Below are 19,437 nucleotides of genomic sequence, written 5' to 3'. Positions count from 1 at the left end.
TACATGGTTATATTGTTGACTCGGCTACCAATCGCTCTGGCTCCGTCGTATTGTACAGACCAAGGTACTGCGTCGCATACTCGGCGAGCAAGCCCAAGGAAATCCCTCCACCGGTCAGCAGACATCCGTTCTTGAACCACCACCAGCAGTTCGGAACACTCTTCAACTGAACCTTCCAAATCATGAGACCGAGCGACAAAGCCGCACTGCCGCAGCTTCCGACGAAGAAAACAGGTCCGCAACCAGCCGCGACTCCTGCAGCCGCGAGGAGCGAGACTTGAGTCACCGCTAGACCACTCAAGATAGCCTTAGTGTTGTGCTCATGGCGGAGAGCAATTGACTTGATCCCGGCCTTGACATCGTCCTTAATGTCCATGTGTGCATAAATCATATCGTACAGAACTGTCCAAGCAATACAACTGGAATAAAGGGCACCTGCGGCCATCACGGCATCATGATTGGCAAGCAGGTCCACCCCCAATGCTGGGAATCCCATGATCGCGCCCCATGAAAAGGCAAGACCCAAGACAGCTTGCGGGTAATTGGTCACGCGCTTAGCAAGGGGATAGGCCACCACGATAGGCATACTAGGAATGCCATACCAAAGGCACTGACTAGGGAACGAGAGAAGCACGCCCAGGCCAGCCACCAACTGTGAACCGGTAAAGAGAACTGCCTTTTTTGGCGAGAGTGCACCTCTGGCAATGGGTCGGAATTTGGTGCGTTCCACATGAGGGTCCAAGTTTCGGTCCCACAGGTCGTTGATTGCGCAGCCTGCACCGCGCATGATCAGCGCACCGGAAAAGAATAGCGCTGCGGTGCCCAAGACGGGGAGAGGTGCCACACCAGCCATTGGCGCAGCGAGCAGCGTGGAAAAGAGAGTTGGGAAGAACAAGTAGTATGTGCCCGTGGGCTTGTCCAGCCGCACCAATTCCGCATACGGTATCCATGAACTCGGCAGAGACGCAATCAAGCCTGTCTTCGGTGGGATGTAGTGGGTGGCTGGGTTCTTTCCCGCACTATCCGTCTCGATTGGTTGTGTTGCGGGCGATTGCAACTGCGAGTTGTATCGGACTTGGACTTGTGTTCGCAAGGCATTGGATGAGGCACCAGCGAGGAATCGATTGCCTTTCAATTGCGTTGAGGAATAGGCATTATGAGCGAGTGTGGAAAGGCGCCCATTGTATAAACCAGTGAGGTTGACCTTTTGCCTGTATGGGGATAGTCGACCGCGGAAGAGACGGGAGCCGGTGGAAAGCATGGCGAGAGCTGGGAATCTAGAAACTGAACATGAGGGTGTCAATTAAGCCAACTGGCAATATTCATATTCCTCTCAGAAGCCTCGAAGGTCTGGCTGTCTGAAGATCTAAGTCGGAAATTACATCGTCATGCAGGAAAAAGCGGCTTCGTTCCTCCCCCTAAGCCTATTTGGGCCATCAGATCTACTTTGTATGGAGCCGCGCTATCACAATATGCTAAAATTAAGTATACATTGGGCTGAATACTATTCAATTGCCTTGAAGCAGAAGAAAGAAGCTATGCTATATTAACTCCAAGTACCCCTTATTGCCATATGTAGGTAAAAACAATGCGATAACTGCAACACTTCAAAAATTCACGTGTAAATTTCTGCCTGAGGCTGTAAAACGCGGCATCCCGCGTTCCCCCAGAAATTGATGATCGCCCGAATTGAAGGGAACGAGCTGCGACATCACTTTCTTTCACGTCACTCGATCAGATTTTACACATCTCGACTCCTAAGCTTAAATTGAATTCTTCTACTCTACTGTTCTATCTACTATCTACTATCTATTGTGTACCCACCTCCCTCGCTCCTTCTCAATTCACTCAGTTATCTCGCCCCAAGCATCATCACGCCCGCATAACAGAAACAACAGAAACAGCGAAGAACCACCCAATCCACCCAGCTAGCTCACAATTCTAAATCTTACACAATCTAAACCTTGATCCCAAACCACCAAATTTCTCCCTCAAATCATGAATTTCGCTTCTGCGAGCATTGCGCCGATTACGAACATCAACTAAAGGTCGACACATCTTGCCCCTCTGGGGCTCTGCGCTCACGATGCCAGCACATCGTACACGCCTGGCTTTCGAACCACTTTCGCCTGTCCTCGATATTCATCGAGTTGTCGAATCAACTCCTAATTTTGAGTTTGCGATGAATATCACTTACGACTCAATTGAGGAATTTCCTCTGGAGGACTTCGAAAGACTTGTCTTGTTCCAGGTTGTCCTGAGCGGAAGACCATTGGTCATCAGAGGATTTCATCAGCGTCTTGACAAGGGCCTTTTCTCGGAAAAATGGCTGCGAGAAAATTACGCGAAGAAAGGTGAGTTCACGCTCTTGATCATCCTTCGTTGGTTGATACTAACTGCAACGTCTCTTGACAGTCGAAGGAATTTGGGATCTAGTCAAGAAAAGATCACAGAATTTTAGTATGGGGCACTATTTGCAGAGTCTGCCCCTGCTCACTCGACAGGTGACAGTACACAACTATACGAACAAAGACATACAACGACTGTACATGAAGGACATCGACTGTCCTCCCGAGTGGCGCGCGTATCTTGAGAACCTGTTACCACCCTCGTTATTTTACCTGAACGAAGCACCCAAAGCCTTTGAGGGCCCCGCGTCGGGAAAGATGAACCTGTCCGAAATCCCCAGGTCCACCCAAGGCGACCTCATCGCTCCAGCAGGCGATTTGATGAGTAGCCTGCCCCCAAATATGCGTGCGGAAAACCTTATGTGCTACATCGGCCATGAGGGTACATACACTCCCGCACACCAAGAGATGTGTGCCAGTCTTGGTCATAACATAATGGTCGACGCATCCGATGGGTCTCCAGAGAACGGCAAGCCAACAGAACCAGGTTCTTCTATCTGGCTAATGACAGAGACCAACGACCGACGTATCGTTTCCGAATACTGGATGTCTGTTCTTGGGCATGACATTGACATTGAAGATTTCTTTGCTCCCTTGCATGCATGGGAGATTGCACCATTCAAGACCTGGGTGGTGGAGCAAAAGCCCGGTGACCTTATTCTTGTACCCCCTCTTGCTGCTCACCAGGTTTGGAACCGCGGCACTCGGACGATGAAAGTTGCCTGGAATCGCACTACTGTGGACACGCTCGAGCTGGCTCTGCGTGAAGCTTTGCCGCATGCGCGAATGGTCTGCCGTGATGAACAGTACAAGAACAAAGCAATTGTTTACTATACTCTTGAGCGGTATTACAAATTGTTGCGGGAAGCAAAAAATGTTGACCACCCAGCGGTGGTTCAACTGTGGGACGACTTCAAGCGGCTGTTCGATATGTACAGGAACATTTTGTTGTCTGAATCCTTCTCACAAAAGAAGCCAGAGAAGAACGTCGAGTATCACGAATTCGAGAGCAATGTCACCTGCTCATTTTGCCGGTGCAACATCTTCAACCGGTTTCTTACCTGTCCTGGCTGTGCAAATTCTCTTGGCGGCGAGGAGGACCCTTATGATGTATGCATGGATTGCTACGTCATGGGTAGAAGCTGTGCATGTGTTTCCAACCTCAAATGGATGGAACAATTTCAATGGAAGCACTTGACTGAGCGCTATGAGACATGGCGACGGCTGATAATTTCCTCTGACGAGAACAACAAGACTTTGAAGGTTCAGTTTCCCACTTTCATTGTCGCCCGGGGCCAGGCAGGGAAAAAGTCTGTGGCGGAGATTTGCCAGGAGCAACTGATGCGCCGCCCCTGGAATGATCCCAAGAAGCCCAAGCCCAAGCCCATGGTAGACAACACGATCGAAGATACTGGTAGCGAATCCGAAGGCAACGCTCGATCTAAAAAGCGCCGCAAACTGCGGCAGTCTCTCATGGCAAAATCAGATGATGTCCACCGCTGTCACGTTTGCCTTCATTTCGAAGTCAACTGGAAGCTCGCACCTTGCTCAAACTGTGACCAGCGTTACTGTTATGGCAGTTTGTTCCGCGCATTTGAGATCTCCCCCAGGAGGCCATGGAAAAATACCACTGGCTGTGTCCAAAATGCCGCAAGGAATGCAGCTGCGGTGCTTGCCAGCGTGACCCATCCATGAGACCCTATGAACCTAACTGTACCGTTCTGGGCCATGACACCAGTAAGGTCGCCGACCCCCGCAGCATCGAGACCTTAGTGGATTTCCGGAAATCGAATCTGTGGTGGTTGAAGAAATTTGGCGATGATGTCCACGGGCGCATTCAAAAACGTCAGAAGGAAGCTGAGGAAGCTGAAATGGAACGACAGAAGACCCTAGAAGACCAGGGCTTCAGCTTCGAGTCAAGTCCGTTCGACCAGCCGGCACAAAACGGCAACGAGAGCGATGACATCTCACTGGGCTTTGATGAGGACGATGGCGGCATTCCCGTTGACCCGTCATTGATCGCCCAGGCAAGCACTTAAATCAGCTCGTGATCTTTGCTGGATTCGAGCACATGACAACGATCACTTGTGCAATTTTGTGCAAGCAGACACAAAGGATTGAAAGTTTCTCGTGGGATACTTGTATTCCACAGACTACGATGAACACTGACTATTTTGCGAAATGATGTATGATTTGTGATTCCCCGAAGGGTTTATCTCTTCTGCGACACCATGGTTTAACAAAATCTGGCTGTACTTTAATAATGACCATATGTATTCAAGTTGAAATCAAGTTGAATTCGTTAATTACTAACTACTGGCTAGGCACCTTTGTACTCGTACTGTAGATCCTTGAGGGAAGCAAGGTCAACAGAGAGCATGACCTTTTGAGCAAGTAGAATCACTGCTAGCATGACTATACATAGTCAGACTCAATATCTCCCAACATAAAAAAGAAGAGACTTACCTCCAGGAATCAAGTATAGCACCGGTTGGATCCCATAAGATGATCCTGTAGTAAAATAAACCACAGCCAGCAACAAGCAAATCGTACTGTTGCCAGGCACCAGAGCCGCATGAATTCGAGCAATACGTTCGGTGTGGAAAGTCACAGGCTTCTTGCCTTTGCGATCAGGCTGCAGAGGAGAGCATTTCATGATATAGGCCGTTGTCAACAACGAAACGAGGCCGAGGAACGAGAACAACCGTTCAGCCTGACTGGAAGCTGACAGCACCGAAGACACAAATACTGTAGCAGCCAGCAGTGGAAGTGCAGTAAAAATCATCTGGGAACATGTTTAGCATTGATCTTCGATGGAAAAAGAAAAGAAAAGAAAAGAAAAGAGGTATATGTACACTGTACTGGGCGTTGCGAGCATCATTCTGCCTTTGCAACTGCTCGATAACTCGTTCTTGTTGCTCTTCATCCAACTCCTCTCGCTCGCCATCCGATTCCTCAGGGTATCGAAACGCCTTACGCAATCTGACCGCAGCCATTTCTCGAAATCCGAGAACGAAAATAAAAGCGTTGTACACTCAGCCGTTGGCGGTGCAGTGACGTCGAAAGGTTCGGGATTGTTTGTCTTGTTTGAACACTCTTTTCTTCCGCAACCTCTCCCCCCCAATCCAACTACCAGCCCGACAAAAACACCAAATAAACACCCGACAAACACAGCAATGGTTTTCTCCCGAGTCTTCACGCGGCGCATCGCGCTCGCCCGGCAATCTGCCCGGCCCAACATTGCCAGCCGGCGCACAATGATAGCTGCCCCGGGTCCGAACGCAGGACCACTAATGGAACGACGTGCGGACCGCGAGCTACCGAACCCGAACCCAACCCGCAAATGGCTTCTCACGCTTCCGATCTTCATTATCGCGACGGGAGCGGGCATGCTTGGAATCTTCAATTACCAGAAGTCGTCGTCGAGTATCGTGAGCAGTACGCTGTATGCGCTGCGGACGTCGCCGCGGGCTCGTGAGATCCTAGGTGATGAGATCTACTTCGCGCAGCAGATTCCTTGGATCAGTGGAGAGATGAACCAATTGCATGGTCGCATTAATATCTCGTTCTGGGTTAAGGGGACGAAGGCCCAGGGCAAGATGAGGTTCCACAGCATTCGGCCGGATCGTATGAGCTATGTGAGTTTTTGGACTATTTGGTTTATGACGTGTTCTGTGTTCTGTACTAGTTGCTGACTTCTTTTTCTTTCTAGTTCCGTACTGAGGAATGGAGTCTCGAGACCGAGGATGGAACGGTGGTTCAATTGCTCGACAAGGGTACCGATCCTTTCCGGAAGAACTGAATATTGAAGGAGAGAGTGTACAGATACAGCAGTGCATTGGCTCGGGCGTTTGGGGACATTCTTTATGGGACCATTTTGTTGCGTTATCAACTTGGCGAAGCCATTGTTTTTTTCTTTTCCTCAAGGCTTAAGAGAAAAAAGGAAGAAGGATATCATTTTTTGTATCATATACAAACGCCGCTCAAGTCAAACAATATCGCGCGTATGGTGTAATAGTACATGGTCAGAACTAAGAAAAAGAAATCTCCAATTAAGCAGTAGCAGCTTCCGTGGCGGCTGACTCTGCCTGTGGCACTTCGGGCCATGGCTTCTTGATCGCATCCTGGATTCTCACAACACAGCCCTTGGGACCGCTGACGGCACCTGAAGTAAAGAAGATGTATTAGCAAGAGGACCCAGAAAAGGCTTGGAGGAACTCGAGATCAAATCACATACCGCTGACAACCACAATACCATTCTCAGAATCCACCTTGAGAATCTTCAAGTTCTGAACAGTATTCTGGTTATTTCCCATGTTTCCGGCCATCTTCTTTCCGGGGTAAACACGAGAACCACCACCCTGACCAGGACCAGAAGAACCCAAAGAACGATGGGTCAAACTAACACCGTGACTGCGATCCTGACCGTGGAAACCGTGTCTCTTCATGACACCAGCAAAGCCCTTACCCTTAGTATTGGAGCGAGCATCAACAAACTGGCCCTCCTGGAACCAACCCGCCTCAATACTCTGACCAACAGGGATAAGGCCCGCCTCGTCCTTCACACGGAACTCGAAGACATGGCGCTTAGGCGAGAGCCCATTAGCCGAGAAATGTCCAAGCAACGACTTGGTCACATTACTCGGGTGTTTCCAGCCAGCACCAACCTGCACAGCATAGTAACCGTGTCTCTCACGGGTCTTGTGGGAGATCACCTCAACACGATCCAGCTGGAGGACAGTGCAGGGGATGCGCTTTCCAGACTCCGGATCGTAGATAGCAGTCATACCCTTCTTGATACCGATAGCACCAGTGCGGAGCGGGAGGGAATTGGCTTTGCGGCGGAGAGCCGCTGTGGAAGTCGACTCGAGGACTGGCAATCCGGGGCCGACATTGAAACGACTCGGTTTGGGCGGGTTGAGGGATCGGATTCCGAATGAGCGCACGGGGATCCGGGGTGTGATCAATGGGGCTCCCCATACGGGAGAGAGCTGAAGTAGCCCTCCTAAACGCGGCGACATGGTGGGTTTGATATTGGGAGGGAGATTGGGGTGCTCGTCGTGGCTGAGAACTCGGGAAGTTTTTGGTGTTGGGCTTAGTCAGCGTATATGCGTCCGAAGTATACAAAAAGCCAGAGCTGAGAGATTGTCCATCTTCCCACGGGTTTAGGGGATAACTTAGACTAGGGTCTTTTGTACGAATAATAACAAGAAAAGCAATAAAAGTCATTCGAATATTTCATCTACCATCTACCATCCCCTTCTATATCAACACCAACAGAACCCGCATTAATCCCTAACTCCGACATACACGCCAACCCGATCGGACCGGAAGCCGAAAACGCCGAAACAAGAGGGAAAAAAAACACGAATTCCATGTCCTCTCCAGACTCAACACCCCAATTTGTTCAAATCACACACACAAACCCCTCATTCAAGAACAGGGGAACACAACCAAACCTACCATGTCCCTCCGCCCAACCCTCACAAAATGGATCTCGCGCCCTAGTGAGATCCTCAAAACTCCAAGCTTATCCTCATACCTCCACCCCTCGACCCGCGCATCCTTCGCACGCCGCAGCACAATCTTCGCACAGGGAACACAAGCCGCACGTCGGAACCTCACGACAGCGCGCTTCTCGACGCGCACCCGTCCGGCACCGAGCCCGTTCCAGTTTAAGCAGCGCCGGTTCAATTCCGGGTCGGCTGCTGATGGTGCTAAGGGATCTGGATCTGGGGCTGGATCTGGAGCTTCGGAGAAAGCATCGCTATCGCAGCGATTGAAGAAGCTGTCGCGGGAGTATGGATGGGCTGCGCTCGGAGTGTATCTTGGACTGTCTGCGCTAGACTTCCCATTCTGTTTTGCGGCCGTGCGCTTGCTTGGTGTTGAGCGCATTGGATACTACGAACATGTTGTTATTGGATTTGTTAAGGATAAGCTCAAGACTGTGTGGCCGCAGACTCAGAGTCCTGAGACGGAGGATGGGCAGGGCCAACTTGCTCAGGCTGAGGAGCGGAATCAGGAAGAAGCTAGTAGGTTTTTTTTTCGTCCTTTCTGCTCTGGTTTCTACGGGTTGGGGTTCTAATTGGTGTTTCTTACAGGTATCTGGACGCAATTGGTTTTCGCTTATGCCATCCACAAGAGCTTTATATTTATTCGAGTGCCGTTGACAGCGGCAGTGACACCAAAGGTTGTGAAGATCCTGCGTAGATGGGGGTGGGATATTGGGAAGAGGAAGCCCAAAAGTACGTGAGGGTGATGTTGATTATGTAGCATAGCGGGAGATACAGGACTTGGGATTCGGACCATTGTACATTATTAGCCATTCAGCTCTCTAATACGGCAATTCTTTTTTTGCCTTCTCTTAAAACGCTCTCCAGATGATCTACATGTAATCAACGACACCAGAACCCCAGACAAGCCCACCTCTATCTCCAGCGCCCAAGACAAGATAAGAAATAACAAAGATAGAAAGCAATAAAGAGAATGTCACATGCAGGGGACTATCTCTGTTGTTTGAAATACCTAACCAGGAGCAAAATAGAGGACATGACAATAAAGCAAGTATAGCATGGCAAAGGCTACCAAACCTCGTAATATTCGTTGTTGAAATTAAATTGCGACGTATGTAAAGGGTGTATCTTCCCAAAGGAAAGCAAGGGTGAATCGGATCACATATCGATCATATCGTTAAATCTCAAAATGCCGTTGGCTCTCATCACGCCATTAACACCGTCGGGCATACGGTATGCCCAATCGGCAACCCCCATGGTATCGGTGGAGGGTAGCTCCTCGAATCTATCTGACTGACTGACATCATCAGAAGTGTCAGCCACAAGCACAAGGCCGAGCTCCTTGATGGTTTCGACGAGTGCGGGAACAACATTCTACACAGTGGTCAGTAAGTGAACTAGAGAGAGAAAGGAGTATCGCGCGTAAAAATAGGATCGAACATACCAAAAGGCTAGATCTGCAGATCAGACCCATAAAGTTGTTGCTCTGGGCTATACGAGCAGACTCCTTGATCGACATCGAGGCCCGGCCACTGCTATTGACATAAGGCATTGAGTCAACGTTCCCAGCCAGGTCACGAATTTGACCAAGATCGTTGCAAAGAAGAACAGGGTCTAGTCATCGAGTTAGTACCACACATTCACTGGGCTATATTTTGAAAGGGACTCACAGTTGGGTTGCTTCCAGTTAAGAGCACTGCAGATGTTCGGGTTATAGGAAGTGAATACGACAGAACGCATGAACTCTGGGTTCTTATCACGGGCCACACGGGCGTGGTCGAATACATCGGTCAATATAACGTCGGCAAAGCTGTTGACATCCGCCAAAGAAGTCATGCCGAGCTTCTTCTCCTCAGCGGACGATGGGTAGAGAAGGGAGATGTTGACATTCAAGTCAATTGGGAGTTGGCGTAAGACATCGCTTAACGACAAGAACGACGCCGCCAGGAGTCGATGGGTTTGCGGCATGTCATTTATAGCTTCTGATTCCAAGAACTGGAGAATCTGGGAGTGATTGGTACCGCGCTCTGCGCCAATGGCCTGGAACTGGGCATATGTCAAATGAGACACAGGGATCTCGACTCCGTGGTGGTTGATCATAAATTGCGGGTAAAGGACAGCAACGCGGTCCCGGGTCAGTTGTACAAAGAGCTGAACATAATCTCCCGACAAACTGGAACCGGTCACAAGTCCATTATGCTCTGAGTCAAGGGCACTAGTGGCCTTCCAATATGTAGCAAAGTGTGTGATCTCTAGAGGATCGCCATGGTATGGCTTGATCACTTGGAAGTTGAAGCGCAGCTGGCCGATTGTACGGAGGCGAGGGTCGAATAGAGGCAGGCAGCCTGAGCCGGTGCTGGAGGATTCGGCGCGGAAGATGTCTGGCAAGGCCACACTCTTAGCAATCACCTTTGAACCAAAGGTGGGGAAGATCTCAAAGTCCACAGCAAAAGTGTCCAAGTTATCCACGTGGAACGATATTGTGCGTGTCTCCTCCTGGATTGGTAGCATCATAGTACGAGGGATGAGATCTGACAGCTTGGAAGAGATGGTCATGCGAGCAGCAGGGTGGCGGCCCGCCTGATCAAAGGCAATAGACCCAACGTTTCCTTGATCGAACAGAAGTTGAATGAATACTTTCTTGTCGAGGAAGTTGTGGCCGTAGCGGCGGAGAGGGATAATGGGGGGAGGCAATTCAAGATCCGGGATACCATCAGCCATTTCCAATTCAGAAACGCTTGCAACCACGGACATTGGGTCGCCCATCGGGCCGGGTTCTTGCATCCGCACGCCATTGAGAATGTCAAGCGGTCCCAGTGCAGGCTTGCTCCGGGAGGGTTGGGCCCAGAGGAGGAGCATGCACTCCAGATGCCCTTCCCAAGCAGCATAGTACATAGAGGAGAGGCCCTTTTCATCTGGAACCTGGGCATCAACCCCGCACTCAAGAAGGGTGCGTAGGCAGGGGACGCAGCCTTCGCTGGCTGCATGGAACAGCGGAGTCCATTGGTAAAGCTTGTCCTTCTGGTCAAGATCAGCACCGTGCTCCTTCAGGAGCAATAGTAGCTCTGGCGATTGTGAGGCGCGTGCAACCATATGCTGGGGGTAGAGACCCTCTGCATCAGGCAGCAACTTCGCATTTCGCTCAAGAAGCATCTTCGCAATAGGGAGAGACCCGTGTTGACAGGCGAGGTTCAAAGGAATATGATCTGGGCCCCTCAAGGGACGAATGTCCATTCCCTTCGAAGGGGGCGACTCGGGTTCTGGGTCGACGCGGGCATTGCTACGCAGAACCTGCTCAGCGCATGCCAGCTGGCCCTTCACAATGCTGTGGATTAGAGGGGTAAAGTTGTCATGGTCCATAACATCGACGGTGTGGGGGCCGGCTGCGAGTAGATCCCGTACCATATCCACACGGCCGTGCATGCACGCATAGTGGAGAGGGATACGACCATAGACGTCGGCGCGGGCGAAATCCACGGATGCCTGGAGACCCGCATGGAAGACAAATAATCGGCCCGAAATGGCCGATTCATGAAGGCAGTTTCGCTCGTTGATGTCATCCTCGGCATGTATGTCAACCAATTGACTCTCCAATAGCAAACCGAGCACTTCATCCGAGAACCCGTTGATGGCAGTCAGGAATGTACGGGTGGCTCGTTCACGGGCGTCCGGCAACTGCTGCAACCTGACTAGCCATTCACGTAGGGTTTGTAGATTGCCGGTGGAGGCTGACTGTAAGATCTGGTTGTCCATTTCATCCTCCTCCGACCCCAAGGGCGCGGTGCGGTCCAATGGACGTGAGGCGTCATATTGAATGTTCTCACCCTCGGCCCAGGCCTCCAATTCCAGGCGGGCGGTAGTAGCTCTGTCCGCAAGGTCCCGAAGAACTTCACGATTGAAGCAAGGTTGCACTTCGACAGCCCGGTGCAGATACAGCTCTTTCATGCGAGACTTGGATGTTTTGTCCCATTTCTTGAGGATTTTGGACATGGCAGTCTCGTTAATCTCAACGAATTGCTGCAGTTTGTTCAGGTCGCCATCGAATTGTTGGAAGCCTTCAAACATAGCAGCAAAATTCGACGGTGCTTTGGAATTTGACGTGGCTCGGGACTGAGTCACCCGCTTCTTGTCGACCAACGTCCTTAGGCGCAGAGAAAACTAAAACGATACGATGAGTCTCCGGATAGGGTTATGACTGTGCACTGGATAAATGGCCATACCTCTGATTCTTTCTGGAGGTAGAAAGTGTTCACCTTCTCAATCTCTCGTTCCTATACGTCATGGTAAGTAAATCCATCTTCCTATATGCAGGAAATTAATCTGACAACTTACCAAACGGAAGAAGAACACCTCCTTGTTGGCGCGCAGGGCGCCTTGGGGGTCCGCATTAGCTCTGGCAATCTCCTCGGCTGTTCTCTGTGCCGGGATAGTCGGGGTGGCGCTGAGTTGCTTGATCAGCTATGAAGGAATTAGCTGTGCTCATATTCCCTCGTCAGCGGGCGGGACATTAAACCAACCTTCTTCAGCGCCTTGTAGTTAACAAAGCTGGCGGCATATTCAGGAAGATCTAGCTGCCTGCGCTGGATCTGTTTGCCGAACTTCCTATCGAGTCAGAGCATATCAGTAGCAGCTCTAGGAATGGAACAGGCGATAACAGGAGCTGCAGGGCATACGTACATGTTTTCACACCCTCGGAGAGAGCTTTAGCTCTCCCGAGCTCTGGAGACCGAGATCGCAACAGCAGCGCAAGCTCAGCGAAACAGAGCTGAGAGGGAGGAGAATGAGAGCTTTTGGAGCTGACTGGGCGAGATAGGAAGGGTATCAATTGAAAGAAGAAGAAGAAAGAAAGAAAGAAAAACAGACAGGGTGGGATGACAAGGACACGTTTGGGACGAAACCAAAGTTGGTACTAGGCTTCCGAGGGTAAGAGGGGGGCGGTTAATGCGCTATCCCAGTGGGGAAGAATAATAGTGGGACGGGGAAAAGACGGAGTGACACAGGTAGATAAAATGTGTGACGTTGCGTTGAGATGGTTTCCCGTATATCATATCAAGGGATTAGATGCTAAGAGGAGCACAGAAATTCCGGAGGGTCGAAGCGGTGATAGAGATAGAGAGATAGAGAGATAGCGGGGCAGTTCAGTCGAGAGACACAATGTGGACATGTACAGGGACCAGGTACAATTCGAATGTTAAGGGCCCTACGGAGTATAGTTCGAAGAGAAGGGAAAAGCTGCGAGGTGCAATTAAGCCGGGGAGTGGGGAGCTGTGTGAATCATTCATCGCCAATCACCGTGAACAGCGGACGCACGTTGTGAACTTACTGGTAACCACCACAACGCAAATGTACCGAGTACGTTTTTATTCCATGCATACTTTCTGTTTTAATATATTTAACCGCGGGTTTATGTACATATTTAGTAATATTTAGCACCTTTTAGTTAGCATTCTTGTTCCAGTCCTTTTCTTCGAAAGCTACGGAGTACGAAGTACCGAGTACCTCTTCTATTCTGCCGACCTTCTCCGCTGAACTATATCTCCCAGACTACGTAGACCAAAACCATTTAATGTAAACCTTTCATTTCAGTATACCAGATACAAAGACTTCAAGGGAACTAGGAGTAAATCCAAGACACCCGAGGTATCATTGCAAATCTCGAGTATGTCCAGGTGCATGGAAAACTCCACACTCAGCAGGAAATGTACAAGATGCAGCTCCTTACAATTCCATGTACGAAGACATGAGCAACAAAAAAAAGAACAATCAACACAAACATAAACGAGGTGTGTAAACACAAACGGCGAAAACAAGCTATGCAGCTGAGACCAGATGCGCGGGATATATCAAACAAATGACCAAACCAAATCAAAGCCCGACAGGCCGATTAAGAGGGCGGAGAGAGAGATAGAAAAAGGAAAATAAAGGTGTAGAGGACAATAGAGACATGAAGTGAAGGTCCATCGCGCCGGGAATTGGAACATGAGAGACCCGAAAAAAAAACGAATGAAGTCGGCGGTGGTCGAGATAGAAAGAGTGTGTGGTATTGTGCAAAGAAGAAAAACCAGAACAAAAACAAAAACAAACAGGGAATGCCGAGCTTTTGAAGATCAAAGATTATTGGCGGGGATCCGAATCAGTCGAGCCATCAGAAGTTCTGCGCAATGCCGGCATTACCCTGTCGTGGGAAAACACCGGGGTTCTCGATGCGTGTATTACGGCGCGCCTGAACATCACGGATCACAGGCTGGTAGTCATCGCCACCGTATGCGCCGTGAGTGTTGATGTCGCCATAGTACGGGTTCTCGCCGTAGTAGCCAGCTGAGGGGTGAACAGCGGACATGTGACTTTCCTCCGACGCGTCGGAACGGTTGGCTGCGGAGTAAGCAGAGGATGCATTGGAGGGACCGCGGTGGATGTCGCCGTTGCGGTTGTTCGCAGCCACTGGGGCGGCACCCAGCACGCCGATGGGCTCAACAATCTCGCCAGAATCGGGCCGAGTACCATCGGAATATTGAACGGTGCCTTCGCTGGGTGTTGCGCCGTGGTGATAACCGGGGCTGCTTCCTTCCGACATGGCCAGGCCACCCATTCCACTGGAGAGGTTGGTGGACGCCTTGCGCCCGGCAGAGGTGGTTCCCCAGCCGCGGTAGCCGGAGGATTGGTCGTCTTTGGGGAGAACAGCGCCTCCAATACCGGGAAGGGTTGGGTCGTTGTTTGGGTTGAATCCGTACTCCTCTACTTCCTTGCGGCGCTCCTCCTCAGCCGCCTTGTTCGCCTTGCGCTTACGCCAGAAGAAGAGCAGCGCCAAGATAATCAATGCCACCGAGACAACTGGGACAACTACAGCAACGGCGATTGTTCCACTAGGAGAAAGACCGCCGGAGCTTGCTGCTGAGGTGGAGGTCGCGAGCGCGGCCGAATCGGTTGCGCTGGAAGAGGTGGTAGACGAGGCACCGGTGTTAACCGCTGTTTGAGTGGACGTGATAACAACTACCGTAGTTCCCTGTGTCGATGTAAACGTTGTCTCCTGGGCACTTGAAGTGGTGGACGGCGCGGTTGTAGTGGAAGAAGTGGTAGAAGAAGTGGACGAAGTGGTAGTGGACGAAGTAGTGGTAGGCTGGGGGGTCGATGTGGTAGGCTCGGACGTGGTCGTGCTACTAGTACTACTCGTAGTGGTACTGGTGGTGGTCGGTTCGGCTGAAGTAGTGGTGGGAGCAGCCGTAGACGAAGAGGTCGTTGAGCTCGAAGAAGTGGTAGTTGGGGCGGCGGCAGATGATTCACTGGTGGTCTCGGCAGCAGAGGCCGAAGTCTGAACAGCGGTTTCTGTGGTGCCAGCGGCGATAGATGCAGCCGTAGCAGCAGCGCCTATGGATTGTGAGGCCATCTTCAATAACAAATTTGGCCAATGTTGGTTGTCGGTCAAGAATAGGTGATCTCCGGTGAGATTGGCGGTTGGGATCGAAGTGATCCTGAGTCGGGAGAAGGTTCGGCGAGTTTTGAGAGATTAGGGACACTTCCGGGTGCGGAAATAATTTCGGGCTGAATGAGACTGGGGGGTCACAATTTCGAATCCGAGTTAATGGGCTGATTTAACGAGAGACTGCGGTTTGAACGCGTAAGGAGAGAGATGTTGAGGTTGATGGTCGGGGAGTCTCAGGGGAAAATCGGCGATATCTCAGGAATCGATCGGAATAGCACCAAAAAAAAAAAGGAGAAGATAAAAGGAAAATTGAGATGGAAAAGAGAGAAGAATACTCACAATCTCTCGAGGCCGAATCTAGCAGCCATGAAGAGGAGAGAAGTGTGTGGGAGAGTGAGATTGAAGTGGGAAGTGGAGATTTCTTACGATTGCGGCGTATCCGCATTCCTAGTTGTATTAATAGATACTTTGATTTTACATATGTTTTGCTTATAATTGACTTGTACCGTAGTACTCCGTAGTCTGCACTCTGCACTCTGCACTCTGTTACTCTGTTACTCTGTACGGAGTAAAGCAGTGGCTCATTTTATGCTACGCTTTAAGTTGCAGTTGCATCCCCCCGCTTGCAACAAACATGATGCTGTTTCTGGTAATCCCTTGATCCGGCCATGCGACACACCCCCTGACCATAAGGCTAAAGGACTCGAATACTCATATTCTATGATACTCTCTAATTCTCAAAAAGTTCTGAAAACGAAATATTTCCAATGTTTCCCCCGAAAATAATGCATCTTTAATCCCAATACCTATGTTGTAATGTGAATGTGTTTGTTATTTGGTACCGAAAAAAAAAATAAAAAAATAAAAAATAAAAAAAGAGAGACAGAGGACCAGAGAACCCGTGGATGGTAGGCCTGAAGTAAGGAAATCCCGAGGCTACCCAGGTGAATTCCAAGGTTATATATTTCAGATCTCTCTTATACGGAGTACTATTCCACTATTCCATGGTGCTTTGTATAACACGAAAAAATCGATGATGCAGAGTGTATTCAGTTGCCACAATATGATTCTGATTTCTGATTATCCACTTCTTCAACGGTTTGGTAGTCAAAATATTTTACTCCGTACGGAATACATATTTTAGTACAAATACGGAGTAAGTCTACTATAATTAGGTAAAAAAAAAGAGAGCAAAAAATACGATCGGCGCGGATAATCTTGTTTTCTGCGTCTAGCCCATTAGTATATTAAATATTAAATCCTAAATATTTAATATTATTCTGATCTCTCTAATCTTGCCCCTGACTTGTTTGGTTGGCGCTCGGCCCGGTTTCTAGCCCCCAACTGCCAGCTTCTCGTACAACATACGTAGGTGAACGCCTAATTGTGGAGTGACTTCAGAGTTCCGAATACGAATCTACGAATGTAATTCGTGAACTCCCGATCGTAGATCTTACCTAGGTATATGTTCTAGAACTACGGATACGGAGGACACAGAGACCTAATATATACAGCCCAAAAGACCGGGCAGAAGAAATGAAATTTCAAAGTGGTCACGGGAAAGAATCCAACCATCATCTATTTACGCCGTCGATAGCAGATTTCCAGACAAAAAAAGGGAGAAACAGAGTAATGAATATAAAAAGGGGCGATGATCATCACCCCCCCAAAAGGCTCAAGCACCGGGGAACCCAGATGAGAAACAAAAAAAATCAAAATCATCACGTGCTCTTATACAAGGTACCAAAACAACAAAGTCATGACATTGGAAAGCGACAAGTCCACTTCCCTATGCGTTGTTCATATCCCACTTCGGACGCAGACTGGTCATCATGTCGTCCTTAGTACCGACGGCGTCGGCCGGCAGACGACTGACACGGTAGTTGCCCATGCGGATATTATTCTGGTGGTTAGTAGAGAGGACAGTCCGAGCACTGCGGATACTACCCGCATCGCTGCCGGAACCACCCTCGTTCTTGAACCGGGGCGGGGGCACAAAGTCCAGATTGGTGAACGTGCCGGACTTGCGCAGGGCGTGAGGACTGGGCATCACAGCGAGCTCGTCAAAGGCAGAGACCAGTGGCGTGTGAGCACGCACGCCAGGGACGTACGGGCGCATGCCACCCGTGGGTGTCTCGGGGCGACCCGCGCGGCGTTCCTTGAATCCATTGCCCGGGGCAAAGTCCATGGCGCTCATGAGGGAGTCATCCGTCAACATGTGAGGAGTAGGAAGGATTTGCAGCGGCGACGGGGGTGGGATGGGTTTCTTGGGGCCGCGTGGACCGGGCATACGGCCGGAGGCAGATGAGAAGGCGCGTGGGCCGGGCATGCCATTGTAGCCAGCAGAGTTGGTGGCCATATGACGGGCGGCTCCCTGGAAGCGCGGAGGTGCGCGAGGCGGCGGGGTCATCGCGCGACGAGTGATCGGCTCGGCGAATGGAGCAGCATGGCTGCCATCATAATACTCGCCGGTGGTTGGGTCGTAGATGAAACCAGCGGAATTACCGCCACCCTCATAGAACTCAGGCCCGAAGTCCTCATAGTATGTGGGCTCTGGCGCCCCCTTGCTCTCATCGAAGTACTCCTTGTAGAAGGAGCGAATCCGATTGGCACGCTGTTCTGGGTTGTCGGAGGGGTCCTCTGGGGGCAACGGGCGCAATCCGAGAGTCATCCGGCGGGTATCGCGGCGGTTATCATACGGTGCATCCAGATTCTGAGGTTCCTCTGGAAGTTCTGAATGCTTGTTATCGTGGGCGAAGGCACCATGTTGCTGTACATCTTCGGTGCCATGGATGTTGACCGCAGGGAGATTGTATTGCGACTTGCGGTCATCGCCATAATCACTAGCGGTAACAACGCTCGCCGGCAGGGAGATACGAGGAAGCTGTGACGCAGGAGCCTGGTCATGGTCCAAGTCCCGTGGTTGCGAAGGCTCGGGCAGCGGGAAGTTGGGGCGCTCTTCATGCTGGTTGTTATATGTGTTGCCATGTGTATCATCCAGTCCAAAGTTCAGGCCTGAAGAGGAATCCAGATGGGGGAGGGGCTCTGGCGTGGGGACCCGGTTGGCATTAGGACTTCCAATAGCCATGCCGGGTTGCTGTGTGGCAGGTGGAGGCGTGACTCCGGGAACTTGCCCAATGTAGTCATTGTGCTGGTTCGGAGGACTGCGTCCACGAGATTCGATAGGGGAGGAGTACAGCGGCGGGGATGAACGAGACATCCTCTGTGCATTCTGAAGAAGACCTGAGTGGCCGTCATCGGCATCTCCAAATTTGGAATTTCTGGGGTACGACCGAATGGAGGCAGTGGCCGGACGGTACTTGTCATCATCTATGGACATGGAGCGCAGAGACTCCGGGGAACCTTTCAGGTTTGGAGGCATCAGATATGGGCCGACATCAAGAGACAATCCTTTCGTATGGGCTGGTTGTGCCATCGGGGGCATTCCATTCGGGCCGTTTCTCCTCGTGGCAGGCCCCACTGTATCCATTCCAAAATCGAGCGATTTATGTTTATCCATTGCATCTTCCCGCAAAAGTTTCTTGACATGTCTCCGGTGAAGCACAACCAGCACGATAATAGCACACAAAATGGGAACTCCTGCACCGAGGACAACAGGCAAGACGGTAGTTGTCAGATTGCTGGTGGGCTTTGGTCCCGCGGTCGCCGTAGATGATTCGGATTCGGATCTTGCCACGAGAGATGGAAGCTGTGTGGCTATAGAGGAGGCACTAGGAACCACAAAGGGCAATCGATGTGGAGGGATGACATCCCGACGAATGTGGTGAGCATGAGGCATAGTCGATGTAGTCTGGTCTATGGGGATAGACCCGACTTGTCTAGAACGTGAAGAGCGATCAACACGTTTAAAATGGCGGTAGCCGCTCGAGATTGGTGCTAGTCATTTAACTTCGGGGCACACAGTTCAGAAATCACAAATATCCGAGAACAAAAAGAGTGTAATAAGCAGGGTAAATGCAATGTAAAGGAGTGTGTAGGACTAGGTCCTAAAAAAAAAAAAGAGCGGCGGCCAGCAGCCAAAAAGAGAATGAATGTTAAAGAGAGAGAGAAAAGGAAGAAAAGAGGAGAAGGAGGG

General features: G+C 50.4%; 9 protein-coding genes across 9 annotated transcripts; 3 read left to right on the top strand and 6 right to left on the bottom strand.

Annotated features, from left to right (window-relative positions):
- Positions 1-7: 7 nt before the first annotated feature.
- N7487_008860 (putative para-hydroxybenzoate-polyprenyltransferase Coq2) lies at positions 8-1,261 on the bottom strand (the record flags this gene model as incomplete). Its single annotated transcript, XM_056876590.1, has 1 exon — positions 8-1,261. One exon carries the CDS (start codon positions 1,259-1,261, stop codon positions 8-10), a length of 1,254 nt encoding a protein of 417 aa, XP_056728778.1.
- An 825-nt stretch (positions 1,262-2,086) lies between these two features.
- Positions 2,087-4,447, top strand: N7487_008859 (putative JmjC domain protein; the record flags this gene model as incomplete). The annotated part of the gene is given in 3 exon segments (XM_056876589.1): positions 2,087-2,354; positions 2,416-4,076; positions 4,088-4,447. The coding sequence occupies 3 exon segments, from the start codon at positions 2,087-2,089 to the stop codon at positions 4,445-4,447; spliced, it is 2,289 nt and encodes a 762-aa protein (XP_056728777.1).
- A 281-nt stretch (positions 4,448-4,728) lies between these two features.
- On the bottom strand, positions 4,729-5,404 carry N7487_008858 (uncharacterized protein; the record flags this gene model as incomplete). The annotated part of the gene is made up of 3 exons (XM_056876588.1): positions 4,729-4,823; positions 4,875-5,193; positions 5,264-5,404. 3 exons carry the CDS (start codon positions 5,402-5,404, stop codon positions 4,729-4,731), a joined length of 555 nt encoding a protein of 184 aa, XP_056728776.1.
- A 180-nt stretch (positions 5,405-5,584) lies between these two features.
- On the top strand, positions 5,585-6,210 carry N7487_008857 (cytochrome c oxidase assembly factor 1 family protein; the record flags this gene model as incomplete). The annotated part of the gene is made up of 2 exons (XM_056876587.1): positions 5,585-6,046; positions 6,121-6,210. 2 exons carry the CDS (start codon positions 5,585-5,587, stop codon positions 6,208-6,210), a joined length of 552 nt encoding a protein of 183 aa, XP_056728775.1.
- A 250-nt stretch (positions 6,211-6,460) lies between these two features.
- On the bottom strand, positions 6,461-7,429 carry N7487_008856 (mitochondrial 54S ribosomal protein uL3m; the record flags this gene model as incomplete). The annotated part of the gene is made up of 2 exons (XM_056876586.1): positions 6,461-6,573; positions 6,646-7,429. 2 exons carry the CDS (start codon positions 7,427-7,429, stop codon positions 6,461-6,463), a joined length of 897 nt encoding a protein of 298 aa, XP_056728774.1.
- Positions 7,430-7,872: 443 nt separating this feature from the next.
- Positions 7,873-8,661, top strand: N7487_008855 (FAM210 family protein; the record flags this gene model as incomplete). The annotated part of the gene is made up of 2 exons (XM_056876585.1): positions 7,873-8,440; positions 8,510-8,661. 2 exons carry the CDS (start codon positions 7,873-7,875, stop codon positions 8,659-8,661), a joined length of 720 nt encoding a protein of 239 aa, XP_056728773.1.
- A 418-nt stretch (positions 8,662-9,079) lies between these two features.
- Positions 9,080-12,969, bottom strand: phoC (uncharacterized protein; the record flags this gene model as incomplete). The annotated part of the gene is made up of 8 exons (XM_056876584.1): positions 9,080-9,295; positions 9,366-9,535; positions 9,592-12,079; positions 12,142-12,192; positions 12,254-12,379; positions 12,439-12,523; positions 12,577-12,721; positions 12,918-12,969. 8 exons carry the CDS (start codon positions 12,967-12,969, stop codon positions 9,080-9,082), a joined length of 3,333 nt encoding a protein of 1,110 aa, XP_056728772.1.
- A 1,097-nt stretch (positions 12,970-14,066) lies between these two features.
- On the bottom strand, positions 14,067-15,305 carry N7487_008853 (uncharacterized protein; the record flags this gene model as incomplete). The annotated part of the gene is made up of 1 exon (XM_056876583.1): positions 14,067-15,305. The coding sequence occupies one exon, from the start codon at positions 15,303-15,305 to the stop codon at positions 14,067-14,069; it is 1,239 nt and encodes a 412-aa protein (XP_056728771.1).
- Positions 15,306-17,130: 1,825 nt separating this feature from the next.
- N7487_008852 (uncharacterized protein) lies at positions 17,131-19,140 on the bottom strand (the record flags this gene model as incomplete). Its single annotated transcript, XM_056876582.1, has 1 exon — positions 17,131-19,140. One exon carries the CDS (start codon positions 19,138-19,140, stop codon positions 17,131-17,133), a length of 2,010 nt encoding a protein of 669 aa, XP_056728770.1.
- Between the last annotated feature and the right edge of the window lie 297 nt (positions 19,141-19,437).

The sequence above is a fragment of the Penicillium crustosum genome, assembly GCF_028827405.1.
Source record: "Penicillium crustosum strain IBT 35664 chromosome Unknown utg000003l_segment0_segment0, whole genome shotgun sequence".
Classification (NCBI taxonomy): Eukaryota; Fungi; Ascomycota; class Eurotiomycetes; order Eurotiales; family Aspergillaceae; genus Penicillium; species Penicillium crustosum.
This window is presented reverse-complemented; position numbering and strand designations above follow the sequence as displayed.